The sequence below is a fragment of the Populus alba genome, chromosome 10 (genome assembly GCF_005239225.2).
Source record: "Populus alba chromosome 10, ASM523922v2, whole genome shotgun sequence".
Lineage (NCBI taxonomy): Eukaryota > Viridiplantae > Streptophyta > Magnoliopsida > Malpighiales > Salicaceae > Populus > Populus alba.
Genome location: NC_133293.1, coordinates 11,651,432 through 11,664,308, shown reverse-complemented (window position 1 = coordinate 11,664,308; position 12,877 = coordinate 11,651,432). Strand labels below are relative to the sequence as shown.

The 12,877-nt window shown below is 34.5% G+C and overlaps 2 protein-coding genes across 3 annotated transcripts; both read left to right on the top strand.

The window, feature by feature from the left end:
- Positions 1 to 531: 531 nt before the first annotated feature.
- LOC118046491 (protein transport protein SEC13 homolog B) lies at positions 532 to 2,472 on the top strand. Of its 2 annotated transcripts, none has more exons than XM_035055421.2 (2): positions 532 to 762; positions 1,348 to 2,472. In XM_035055421.2, the coding sequence occupies exon 2, from the start codon at positions 1,399 to 1,401 to the stop codon at positions 2,302 to 2,304; it is 906 nt and encodes a 301-aa protein (XP_034911312.1). In that variant the 5' UTR covers positions 532 to 762; positions 1,348 to 1,398; the 3' UTR covers positions 2,305 to 2,472. The 2 variants fall into 2 exon arrangements, with proteins under 2 accessions (XP_034911312.1, XP_034911311.1); XM_035055420.2 differs by having other exon boundaries at positions 534 to 762; positions 1,373 to 2,472.
- Positions 2,473 to 5,762: 3,290 nt separating this feature from the next.
- LOC118046492 (protein NRT1/ PTR FAMILY 8.3) lies at positions 5,763 to 12,529 on the top strand. The gene is made up of 5 exons (XM_035055423.2): positions 5,763 to 5,957; positions 8,334 to 8,436; positions 8,516 to 8,733; positions 9,870 to 10,426; positions 11,432 to 12,529. The coding sequence occupies exons 1-5, from the start codon at positions 5,904 to 5,906 to the stop codon at positions 12,249 to 12,251; spliced, it is 1,752 nt and encodes a 583-aa protein (XP_034911314.1). The 5' UTR covers positions 5,763 to 5,903; the 3' UTR covers positions 12,252 to 12,529.
- The last annotated feature ends 348 nt before the right edge of the window (positions 12,530 to 12,877 follow it).

The following is a 12,877-nucleotide window of genomic DNA, read 5'->3' as shown; positions in this document are numbered from 1 at the left end:
ACGTGATGCTCAACTTTTTAAAAATGTGCAAGACAAAAAAAAATTCTAAAAAACCCAATAATTTTATTTTTTAAAATGGGATTTTTTTATTTAAAATAATTGAGAATTATATGATATTATACTAACCTAATAAAATATTTGAAAAATTCAAGAATAAAAGAATAGAGGAGTCTCAGTCACTAAAACTTGGAAATTTTAGGAACCACGAAAATGTTTTTTGGACATGTTCAACCATTATTATTTTTTATTTATTTCTCAAGCATTTTAGGAAAATATAATTTTTTATACTACCAAACAGGTAGTTTCATCTTGGCTGTTGAGAATAAATAAAATTTTTATGTTTTGAATATTTTTTAAAAAATAATAATTAAAGGGCGAGTCTTATAAGAATGAGTTTAATTAGTACCACATAACTTTAAAGCATTTATTATTATTATTATCATTTTTTTTTTGTGAACGTCACATGATAGTCTTTTTGCATAAAAATAGGCGACACATGGCCATTAATTTAGGTCTTAACAGGAGTTAATAGTGCACTTAAGCTGGTTTAAAATCGAGCCTAACGAACGAAGGGTAAATTTGATCGAATTCTTTTTACAGGGTCTGAAGTAGTTGAGACAGACAGAGATGCAACCACGCCTGAAAGCCGAAACATATCTCGATCTTTTGGCGTTCATTCAAGTGTAGTGTCAGACAAAGCTACCCTGGTTCTCCTTTGATCCCCCCTACTAAAGGCATCGTTTTGAGATCCATCATCCGCAGGTATGATTAGTCTCGAACACACAGTTGGATTTGTTTATGTATCATGCGGCTCGTAATTTTTTGCTCAGATCTAATCGATCCCTCTATTCATTCATCTATTTTTCATAGCAATTTAGCTAAAGAGCATCCGTTTTATTGAGGGTTTTATTGTGAATCCTTGTGTTCTGCAAATCTATTTTTAAGATTAGGGTTTCTGTAATGTGACGGTGATTTTGAATTTAGAGCTCTGGGTCGAATTCCTTTTTTCTATTATTAGGTTTTTTGTTTATTAATCTGCTCAAAAGGGGATCGGTTTTGCTTAGTTTCTATAGTGAATTAGCAGGATCTGAATTTCTGTGAATTCTCCTCGTGTGGGTGGTGCTTTTATTCAGTTATTTTCTTATGAATCGTTTGAATTGATTAATTAATTTAATTCGTCAAAATCACACATATTTTGACTTAACAGAAATAGACTAGGTCTGTTAAAAATTCTCCCAATGTTCATAGTTGCGTATCTTCTGAAAGTAGAAATACCAGGTCTGATGACTGCCTCTATGCTTATTAATTGATACGATATTTATTCGGCTTTCATTTTTTGGGCAACAGACGACAAGTATTTGTTACTTTGTAGGAGAAAAGAATCGTTTTGATTACAAAATGCCGTCTCAGAAAATTGAAACTGGCCATGAAGACACTGTCCATGATGTTGCAATGGATTATTATGGCAAGCGGATTGCAACTGCATCATCGGATCAATCAATCAAGATAGTTGGGGTGAACAACAATTCTTCTCAGCATCTTGCAAATCTGACCGGGCACCAAGGCCCAGTTTGGCAAGTAGCTTGGGCTCACCCGAAATTTGGCTCGTTGCTTGCTTCATGTTCTTATGATGGGCGAGTCATAATTTGGAAGGAGGGTAATCAGAATGATTGGATCCAAGCTCATGTTTTTGATGATCACAAATCATCTGTCAATTCCATTGCTTGGGCACCTCATGAACTGGGCCTTTGTTTGGCGTGCGGTTCATCTGATGGGAATATATCTGTTTTTACTGCACGAGCTGATGGCAATTGGGACACATCGAGGATTGATCAAGCTCACCCTGCTGGTGTAACTTCTGTTTCATGGGCCCCATCCACGGCACCCGGTGCCCTTGTTGGTTCTGGTTTGCTTGACCCTGCTCAGAAGCTTTGCTCAGGTGGTTGTGATAATACCGTCAAAGTGTGGAAACTGTATAATGGGAATTGGAAGCTGGATTGCTTTCCAGCTCTTAATATGCATGCTGATTGGGTGAGGGATGTTGCTTGGGCACCCAACTTGGGCCTTCCAAAATCTACTATCGCTAGTGCCTCGCAGGATGGGAAGGTTATTATATGGACCGTGGCAAAGGAAGGTGATCAATGGGAAGGTAAGGTCTTGCATGATTTCAAGGCTCCAGTTTGGAGGGTCTCGTGGTCACTAACTGGAAACATATTGGCTGTTGCTGATGGGAACAGCAATGTAACATTGTGGAAAGAAGCTGTAGATGGGGAGTGGCAACAGGTGACAACTGTTGATGCCTAGGACTTGTGATCTTAAAACTTTTACTTGTAAAACTAGATCGTTTTGATTCCATGATAATCCGTGTTGGAACTCTTCTCCCTTTCACATCTCACCCTACCCTTCAACATTATTCCATTTCTGACTACTGTGCTAGATATTTTTGGATGCAAAATTTTGAACTTTAGTTTTGATTGTTGTGTGCGCAATTAGTAGACTTTTTTTTTCTTTCTCCCATGAATTGATGGATATCATGTTCGATGGATATTTGGACAGTTTCGATATTTTGACAACATAGTGGGGAGGTTATGATTTTATAACCGTTTCTCTGTGTTCACCAACACGGTTACTAGTTTATCTTGGCCATATGTTTGTAACTATTTTCGCCTGGTAAATCTGTTCTGTAAACTTTGAGTCGGAAACCAAAGCGGTGGTGGGACTGTGATGATACCCCCTGTTCAAGCTACTTGGAACTCCAGTATATTGATATAGATGATGGTCATTCGGGACAACTCATTGTTTAGGAACTTCTTGGGGTTTTTTTTTTTTTTTTTTTTTTTTTAACCTGCGCTTCGCCCGGGTTTAATCGTTTTTTTCCAACCTTAAAAATTGTGAAGACATCGGGAAGTAAAAAATTGATGCATCCAAAACACTTTTAAATTACTTAAATAATAACATATTAGATGATCCTTTTGAATTACTTAAATAATGATATATTTGATGTTTTTTTATAAAAAATAATTGGAACGGCAGCACCATGATGAATATAAGTTAAGACAGTGGGTTAAGAACATGATTAATCTTTAAAATTTATGATTCAGGGTATAAGACAGTGATAATCCTATAAAAATAATATTGAAACAATTCAAGAAGCATGATTCTAGAGAATTAAAAGGTGAAATAAAAAAATCAATTTTAAAATAAAAGAACCAGAAAAAGTGATTTTAGTAAACCTGGTTTAATGTTATAACATTAATGGGGTTAAATTTCTCTGAACCAAAAAAAAAAAGAAAAAAAGATAACATGAAGTTTCTAAAGAAGTAAAAATAAAATAAAATTGAGACTATTGTTATTAAATTCAATAAGCTTCATTAATTTAATAACATTTTTAAAAAAGTAATTTTAATTTAATAATATAAAAAACAAAATAAATTTAAACGGAATCTCCTAAACTTGAGTTAATTATCCAAATTCATAATTCATGAAATTCTAGATTCGTGCTCAATAAAAAGCTCAATCCCGAACCAAATTAATGTTAAATGATTCATCTAAAAAATATCAATTAAAAAAATCATCAAACTAAAAAAAAAAAAAATTTTATCAAAAAAATAATGATCAAACCTAATAGGAAAAAAAATAAAAGGGATGAAATAAAAATAATAATTTTTAAAATAATCTTAATTAAAAAAATATTCAATAAAATACATGGATCCAATTTAAAAGATGAAAAAATTTGAAAAAGAAAATTCATAAAAACTTTTCAAACCAAAATAATCTATTCAAATAAAAAAAAAAAAATTGCAACTAAAAGAAGGACAATATCTCTAAGGAAAAACAAGCTGAAAGGTTCATGCGAAGTTCTTGAGGGCGGCACGCAATTGGAGGTTGAGAGAGAAAAAAATCCAACCAATGACAGAGCAGCGAGGGTTACAAACACCTGTATTATAATTCCCCGAGACTGGAGAGAAAAATCTTTAATATATTATATACCATCCATTCCGTCCGTCCTGTATCTACCAAACTACCGCTGTCAGCGTAGATAAAATTAAGAGAAAGTAACGTCGCGACAATAGTAGTTGTTTTGTCTGAAGTATTGTATCACATCACTAGAAGGATACTTAATTTTTAAAACTAAGGATAGGGAATCAAAGTGGATGTCGAGGAATCGAGATATTTTGTATTTTATTATTGCGACTTATTTGTCAATAAATCCTCATGGCTGAATATTCAAAAAAAAAAAAAAAAAAACTAAAAGCACTTATTTTTCACACCTAGATTAATAGTACTGGGAATTAGAATAATATAATTATCATTTTACTCTTTTATTATACACAAAAATCAACAAGGAAAATGAGCAAACTTCTGGTAAAAATTCGCACTTGAAGGCCTTCATTTAATAAAAAAAAAATTCAAGAATAAGTAAGAAATATATATTAATTAATTATATTTTATGGAATGAAAATTATCCCAACTTAGTAAAAATCTTCAAATACAAAATGAAAATTGCTTAAAGACTCCACTCGTCAAATACACATAAAAAATAATAAAAAACTAATTTATAATTTTTTTATTTATAATTTTATATAAAATCTTTATTAACCTTGACCCAACTCTATAACTATTTAAGATTAAAGATTTGTTTGAAAATATAGGTTGCGGTTGGTTTTCAAAATGTTTTTTATACCGAAATACATTAAAATAAATTTTTTATTTTTTTAAAAAATTATTTTTAAAATCAACACATTAAAATGATAAAAATATAAAAAAAATAATAAAAAAATTAATTTTTTTAAAAATATGAATACAACCATATTTTTAAAATCTCTTTAAATGAAAGAAGTGAACTCACTTGTTTGGCATCAAATATCTATCTTTTTTTTTTTACTTTAACAATACCACCATTTCTTTGAGAATCATGTCAGTGAGACATAATCTACAGCTGGGAAGGGAAATCGGGAGGTTGAAGAAGAGAGTAAAAAGGAAGAGAGCGAGAGAAGGATGTGTGTAAATATATATAGCCTGGGATAATTATAATATTTTTAAATTTTAGGGTTATTAATGGAGTTCAGATCGGGTTCCAAGGTCGAGAAAAGTTATATACACAACCTGCCCTTTCAACTTCCGGTATTACTCGAACGGAATGGGCAAAAAACATTCTTATCTATTTGGATCGGAGAAATTAGCTTGAAAAAAACCTGCAAAAAAGTTAAAAAGCATATAGTTTAGGGGTATTTTCAAGTTACTGAAAAAAGGTTGACGATTCAATGAATGAGATGACGTAGGATAACTTACTGGGAAGGGTTCCCTGCTAACTACGCTGTTTAAGGACTACACGGCATCTCAAAGTTTCACTGATTCAAGGTTTAAAGTTTAGAAAGTTCCGTAACTACTTTTGTTTTTTTTTCCCAGACTTTTTTATGCTCGTAGGATCAAAGGACATATTTACCCTTAACTACAGAATGGTTCTCAATTGAATACCTAATTAAAAAAAATTCCCTACTCGACATGATCCAAATAACTCCATAAGAACCCTCTTTTTTTTTTTTTTGAAATTTTTTTAAAAAATAATATTTAAAGACAAATAGGTCTCTTTTAATTTTTCTAAATGGAAAAATTTAGAGGCAAAAGGTCGATTGGGTAATGAATGCCGAATAGATGGGGAGTTGGAGACCCAAATTTGGAAATTATATTTGTATGATAGTTGGGGATAAAATAGTTATTTTCTTATTTGTTTATTTTTTATCTTATAAACCCGTGGGCCATGGGTATCTTCTTCTCTCCTAACTCCTGTGGTTATCTCTGTTTATAAACGAGATCGATCGATCGGATTAGATTTTATCATCTTCTTCGTCGGAATTGTGATCGAATCTTAGGGTGTTACCAGAGAAGAGAAACATAATAAGATGGGTTCGGTGGAGGAACATTCATCGCTCTTGGAAGATGGACTCATTCAACAGGTATCTCTATCTTTCTCATTCTTCTCCTTTCTTTGAAGCTTCTTATTAGGAATTCACTATTTTACCTACCAATCATTCAAGTCTCCCCAAACCAGTCCCAAGCTTGGAAGATTTTTTTTTGTTCAAAGGTCATGAATATCCTGTTAGAATTGTTACCTAGCTAGCTACATGTTGTACAAAGTTGTTTCTGGGTTCTGGTGTTTTTTGTTGTTGTTATTATTATGAAATTTTGAATCCAAAAGAAGAAATAGAATTGAGAATTGGCAATTTGTTTGGATTAATTTCGGGTTTTTGATGCTTAAATGTTAATTAAAATTGAAACTCAAGACAGCTTTCACATGCAATGAGAAGCTTCGTTTTCTGGTCACTTGCATTTTGCAGTGACGACCACTGCCTCTGTTTATAGAACATTGGAATTGTGATTGTCTTGCGATTGGTGGCAGATGTAATTTACCGCTATGCTTTCTCCAGTATGCAGGTTGTAATCAATGCATAGCAAAGTTTAAGTCTGGGTTTGGGTTTCATAGGGTGCAATCATGGCTGTTTTCAGTTTTTTTTTCTATATATATATATTAAAAAAAAAATTGATTTTGCTAGGTTCCTGGTGACGGAGTAGCTATGTTAGCTTCATCAATAAAGAAGTCTTTTTGGTAGAAAAAAAACAACCAACTGTCCTTGGTAGATTTTTGTGTTTGAGGTTTAGAGCCCTTTTGGGATTTTGGTAGCGTTTGTTTTTCAAAGTGATTTTCACTTGAAAATACATCAAAATAATATTTCTTTATTTTTCAAAATTCATTTGACATCAGCGCATCAAAACAATCTAAAAACACAAAAAAAAACATTAATTTGAAGTGAAAAAAATTCATTTTTTTGCAAAAGCGCTTTTCAACAGCATAAACAAATGGGGCCTTAGAGTCTTGGTTTATGGGTTATTTTGTAAGTAGGGGCAGAAATGTGATTTCTGCATGTTCTGCGATTTGTGGTCTATTTTAGTAAATTTTCAGAATTACTTGGAGTTCTGGTCTTATTTAGGAATTTGGTGTCTAAAATAGCCCAGAATAAGAATATGTATTGATTAACCCAACACTTAAAAGTGTTTGACATATTGTTAGCTTTTGCGGTCGCGGTTTGAAAAATTAGGCTTAAAAAAAGATACAAATTGTAGTTTTTTCTTAACTAAGGTTTCAAGAGAGTTTTTAGTGGTAGCTATGCAAAATTGTGGTGTGGTGAGGGTTGATTAACTGAAAACTTTCAAATTCGTGGTTGGGGGAAAACGCAGACCGCATCATGCCGGACCACATAATCAAATGGAGAAGTTTATTAGTTTATTTCCTAGCCAAGTATGAATTAGTTATCCTAGTCTCTTAGGGAGTCTTAATCTCACTATATAAGAATGCTATGTTTTAATTTTTAGGAGAGTTGAGTTATGAAATAAATTGAGTTTCTTAGAGTCATTTTGAAGGCTTAGTTGCCTAAGTTTCCTTCTATTTTCTCTTATTTCTTGCTTTAATATTCTGTTGCTTCAGTGCTTTGAATTACTGTTCAAATCCTAATTTCTCCTTATTTCTTCCTAAACAAGCTCTATTCTACCGTAATTCCGCAAACAATAAACCTCACCTCACCTCAAATCCTTGGTAGAACAGAAATCTCAAATCTGACCTACATCACCTGGTTTGCCCTTGGCAGTCGTTCAGGTGGCTTTCTTCTTTGATGCTGCATTAGTTGATGGCTAAGATTAACAAGTATCCAGTCCTTGTCAGGTATTGATAAGAGTCCTAAATAATAAAAATACAGGATTTATCTCCAAATTTTGACACGTTAGGTTCACTTTCTTCCGAGGAAATAGATATTTAACTAGCTAGAGGTGTCACGTCCCAGAAACTTTGATTTTTATTGGGTCCAGTGTTTGGTAACTTATTTATATCTGATTAATATAGCCAAGTTCACGTAACATAGAAATTTAGTGGAAAAAAAGACATGAAAATTAAGTAAATTCTTAAACCATCTTGTTCATGTGAACTGCAGTTTAGTGAAATTTAAAAAGCAGCTTGTCTGAACAGTATCTATGATATGCATGTGTGGTGTGTCTTTGCTGTTAATCCTCAATTTCTTGCTTTCTTAGAATTGGGTCTGTTGCCATATAGGTGGAGTGTTCCGATTCTGTCCTGTAATTGTGTCCACGCTGCATATAGAGGGAGCCTGTCTTATCTTTTATTTTTTGGTGGCATTTGAAAGGGTTGGTGCCATTTTTTAACCAGTGCAGAAATACTAGTCTGATTATCTGTGGTCATTATAGATGCCCTTTGGACACACTCACAAGTTGTTAAAATCAGAAACCATGGCTCTCACACATGCAGTTTCGTATTATATTTCCAGGATGAAAGCAATGTCTACACAGGAGATGGCTCAGTTGACATTAATGGGAACCCTGTCCTTAAGCAGAAAACTGGAAACTGGAAAGCATGCCCTTTCATACTGGGTACTATTTATTAAACTTCACGCTACTTGGATGATTAAGTATCCTATTGTCTTTCTGACTTTTATCTTACCTCATACAGGTACTGAATGTTGTGAACGCCTGGCCTACTATGGGATTGCTACTAATCTCGTCACTTACCTTACCAAGAAGCTACATGAAGGAAATGTGTCGGCTGCAAGAAATGTTACCACCTGGTCAGGGACATGCTATCTTACACCCCTCATCGGAGCTGTATTAGCAGATACTTGTTGGGGAAGATATTGGACTATTGCTACTTTCTCCTCAATTTACTTCATTGTAATTGCGAACCAAACTCATTAGTTTTATTCTTTGCCTAAAGCTCTGATCAGTACCTCATTTCTAATGCATGACTATATAGCTTCTATCCATGCTCATATCTCTCAATGTTGATGGAGCTACCTCCGGCTCTTATTACTTTTCTTTTCTTTTAAATACAAGCATGTGGTGAATTTGGGCCTGTTATTCAAAATAATCCCTTGAACGTCTCCAATTTTTAATTCATAAGAGTACCAAAAGTAAGGCTTGTGATTGCTAGAATAGATTATTTGGTGTCTTGATAGAAATGCTCTCTCCTAAGGACCATGTAATGCCTCATCATATAAATGACTGATCAAGTATTACCTTTTGTTGAAAATCTTCTTAGTTTATTCTATGGCCAAGAATTTATGTTTGGATGAGGTAGAAGATGCTTTTTATTTTTTATTTGGTTCCTCTTTTTCTCTTAATTCAATTATTTCTAAGGAATTCACTGGTTTTGATAGCTGTCGTGCAAAGTTTACCTGTCAGTTAAATATTTGAAAAAAAAATATTGCAATTTTGTGATTCATTTAAAGAATTGCAGTCATAACCACGTAAGTATGGCATCTAGATATTATGGAATATCAAAAAGGAACTTGTCTATCTGCCCTGTACGTAGATCACTGTGTTAGTCATAGTGGACTTGATGATCATTCTACAATATATATGTAACATGCCAGAGTAGCCCATCTCTTAAGATTTCTTGCAAATTGTATCAAAGGACTTGGGAAGCACAAAAGAAAGTAACATGATTTAGTTGCAGTGGCTATGCTTTGAAAATAGTGTGATAAAAAGGATATTAAGGATGATTAATGGTGTTGATTACTCCTGTTAAACAATAGTTTCTGCTTTTATCAACTTTCCTTTCTTATGGTTTATTCCAGGAAGCCATGTTTGATGTTTAGGAATGGAAAAGTTTCTTGTTTTGATTGTGCCACTAACCATAACTACAATAAAGTCTGGATGAAGTTTTGTTGATTGTTTCATTTTTTATGTGTCAGATGTATTAGCTACGTCGAGCAAGATCTATATTTTAAAAAACATGCACCACTCCTTTACTTGATGCATGTTTTTTTTCCAGTGTTGGTTAAACTTCTACATGAAAATCGGTGCAGGGAATGTGTGCGTTGACTCTCTCAGCATCTATTCCTGCATTAAAGCCAGCTGAATGCGTAGGTTCTCTGTGCCCTCCAGCAACTCCAGCTCAGTATGCAGTATTCTTTTTTGGCCTCTATCTGATTGCGCTTGGGACAGGTGGCATCAAACCATGTGTTTCATCCTTTGGGGCAGATCAATTTGATGACACTGATCCCAAGGAACGGGTAAAGAAGGGATCTTTCTTCAATTGGTTCTATTTTTCAATCAATATTGGTGCTCTTGTATCAAGTAGTTTTCTGGTATATATTCAAGACAACGCCGGTTGGGGACTAGGATTTGGAATTCCAGCACTGTTCATGGGCATAGCTATTCTTAGCTTCTTTTCAGGCACACCCCTTTACAGATTTCAGAGACCAGGGGGAAGCCCTATTACAAGGATGTGTCAAGTTTTGGTTGCATCATTCCATAAGTGGAATCTGGAGGTTCCTCTAGATAGTAGCCTCCTGTATGAAACACAAGACAAACACTCTGCTATTGAAGGAAGCCGGAAACTGGAGCACAGCGATGAACTAAAGTATTTTCTTATTTCTTTTTAGCTGATTTATTGTTCTCAGATCTGAACATTTTATCCTGATTTGATGTTGGTTTGGTTTTTCTAATCAAAATTCCTAGCTGTTTAGTGATTCATTACCACACAATCAGCAGGAGTGGTTTTGAAGTTTCAACATCCTTACCAAAGTTGAATCTTTTTTTGTGTTTTATAGACAAATGCCAGAGTTGGTCATTCAATTTGAACAGTGGTCAAGAATGGTCTGTCTAGTTAATACTAAAATGCCTTATTTGAAACAGTCTGAGCATAACCAACAAACTCATATAAGCCTTTATGAAAGGTGCTATGCAGAATACACTGAAAATTATTTTTTTCTGTGAAGTTTAATTGCTATCTTATTTTAATTTTTTTTACTAATTGTGTTTTTTTAAGCTTACATTTTTGTAAGTGCTGCTGTGTCTAACATGAGCACACTGTTAAATTTGCTCCCTCTCCCTCTCCACCTTCTAACTTCTGTGTTGCATTTGCTGAAATTTAAATTGATATGTATATATATGTCTTAAGTTTAGAAGTATGTGCAACACAAGAGGCTTAGCTAACACATATTATCCTGTGGAACACTCTTTATTTATTCTCTATCTAGTAGCAGAAGAATCGTGGACTTCCACTTGGATAGATTGTTGGGAACATTTGCTGTTGGATGTTTAATTTCTTATCTGTTCTCCTTTCCTTTGGAACTTCATCTTTCCATGTTCTTGCAATTTTTCATGGCAGTGGAATCTTGTCTCGTGTGGTTTCTGAGGAAAGACTAGAGAGCAAATTTATACATCTAGAATTCCTCTTTAATCTTTACAAATAAGACAATGTCCCAAATGATTACTGTAAAGAAGGTTTCATTGGATCTGTTTTTTGTGTCAATATAATAATAGATTCGTTTTACACTGATCTCACCTTAGTATGTTTGTGTGGAAGTTTTGACATCTAACAAGCACTAAATTGGAGATTTTACTGAATTGCTATTCCATGCAGGTGCCTTGATAAAGCTGCTGTGCTGTCAGAGGCTGAGATGAAAAGTGAGGACTTCCACAACCCTTGGAGGCTTTGTACTGTCACGCAGGTGGAGGAATTGAAGATTTTGATCCGCATGTTTCCAATCTGGGCTACAGGAATTGTCTTTTCCGCTGTGTATGCCCAGATGTCTACTATGTTTGTGGAACAAGGGATGCTGATGGACACGACAATTGGTTCTTTCACAATTCCTCCTGCATCTCTGTCATCATTTGATGTTGTTAGTGTTATTTGCTGGGTGCCAATCTATGATAGGATTGTTGTTCCCATTGCAAGGAAGTTCACAGGAAAAGAGAGGGGCTTCTCAGATTTGCAGCGTATGGGAATTGGCCTGTTCATTTCAGTGTTATCAATGACAGCTGCTGCTTTGGTGGAGATTAAGCGCCTACAGCTTGCGAAAGAGCTTGGGTTGGCTGGTGAAGCTGTTGCAGTGCCTCTCAGTATTTTTTGGCAAATCCCCCAATATATGTTGGTAGGTGCTTCAGAAGTTTTTACATTCATTGGTCAGATGGAATTCTTCTATGAAGAATCTCCAGATGCAATGCGGAGTTTATGCAGTGCGTTGTCACTCCTGACTACGTCTTTGGGTAATTACTTGAGCTCTTTTATTCTGACTATGGTAACTTACTTCACAACCACGGGTGGGAAGCCAGGATGGATCCCCGATAACTTGAATGAGGGCCACCTCGATTATTTCTTCTGGCTTTTAGCTGGCCTCAGCGTTCTCAACATGCTGGTCTATGTTTTCTGTGCGAGGAAATACAAGAAGAAGGCCTCCTAAGGTCCCCGGAAGGGATGGCCCGGTGGCCGGCTGTGGAAAAGGTTAAATTTAAAGACGTTGTGTACATATGCAACTACCGTCACATTATTTGCTTCCAGGTTCGAAGGAATGTGTACTATATTTATCAGCTTAATTTGCTTGTCATATGCCACAACTGTGCCTCTGTATCTTAATCAAACATCACATCTCACTTTATTTTATGGTGTCGCCTTCTGAGTAAATTTAAATGAAGGAGCTGTGGGCACATGATTTTCACAGCTCAGCCTGGTTTACATGCATTATGATTTTCTACTCTCTTGACTTGAAACTGCATCTAACCTTGGTATGTTAGAAAAGCAACTACTACCGTGTGAAAACTAGGTAGGTCTCTAGACGATTTTTTATTCACTTAAATCTTTTAATCCAGCCACCCTCGTATTCATTGGCCGTACTAGATGTTCCAAGATTTATTCAAATTTAGCCCATTACAAGCAATTTTTATTAATTATTAGTGATTTTTGCATTTGTCTGTTATGAACCTATCCCGTCAGAAAAAAATGATTTGTTATATATAATCAAGGGAATATTTCGAAGTTTTTGTTTGCGTACTTTATGAAAATAAATTTAATTATGTCCGGTAAATTCGT

Coding starts and splice junctions, on each gene's coding strand:
- LOC118046491 (XM_035055421.2), top strand. CDS start 1,399: ATGCCGTCTCAGAAAATTGAAACTGGCCATGAAGACACTGTCCATGAT.
- LOC118046492 (XM_035055423.2), top strand. CDS start 5,904: ATGGGTTCGGTGGAGGAACATTCATCGCTCTTGGAAGATGGACTCATT. Junction 8,734..9,869: donor TCTCCTCAATTTACTTCATT/GTAATTGCGAAC, acceptor AAATCGGTGCAG/GGAATGTGTGCGTTGACTCT. Junction 10,427..11,431: donor GAGCACAGCGATGAACTAAA/GTATTTTCTTAT, acceptor TATTCCATGCAG/GTGCCTTGATAAAGCTGCTG.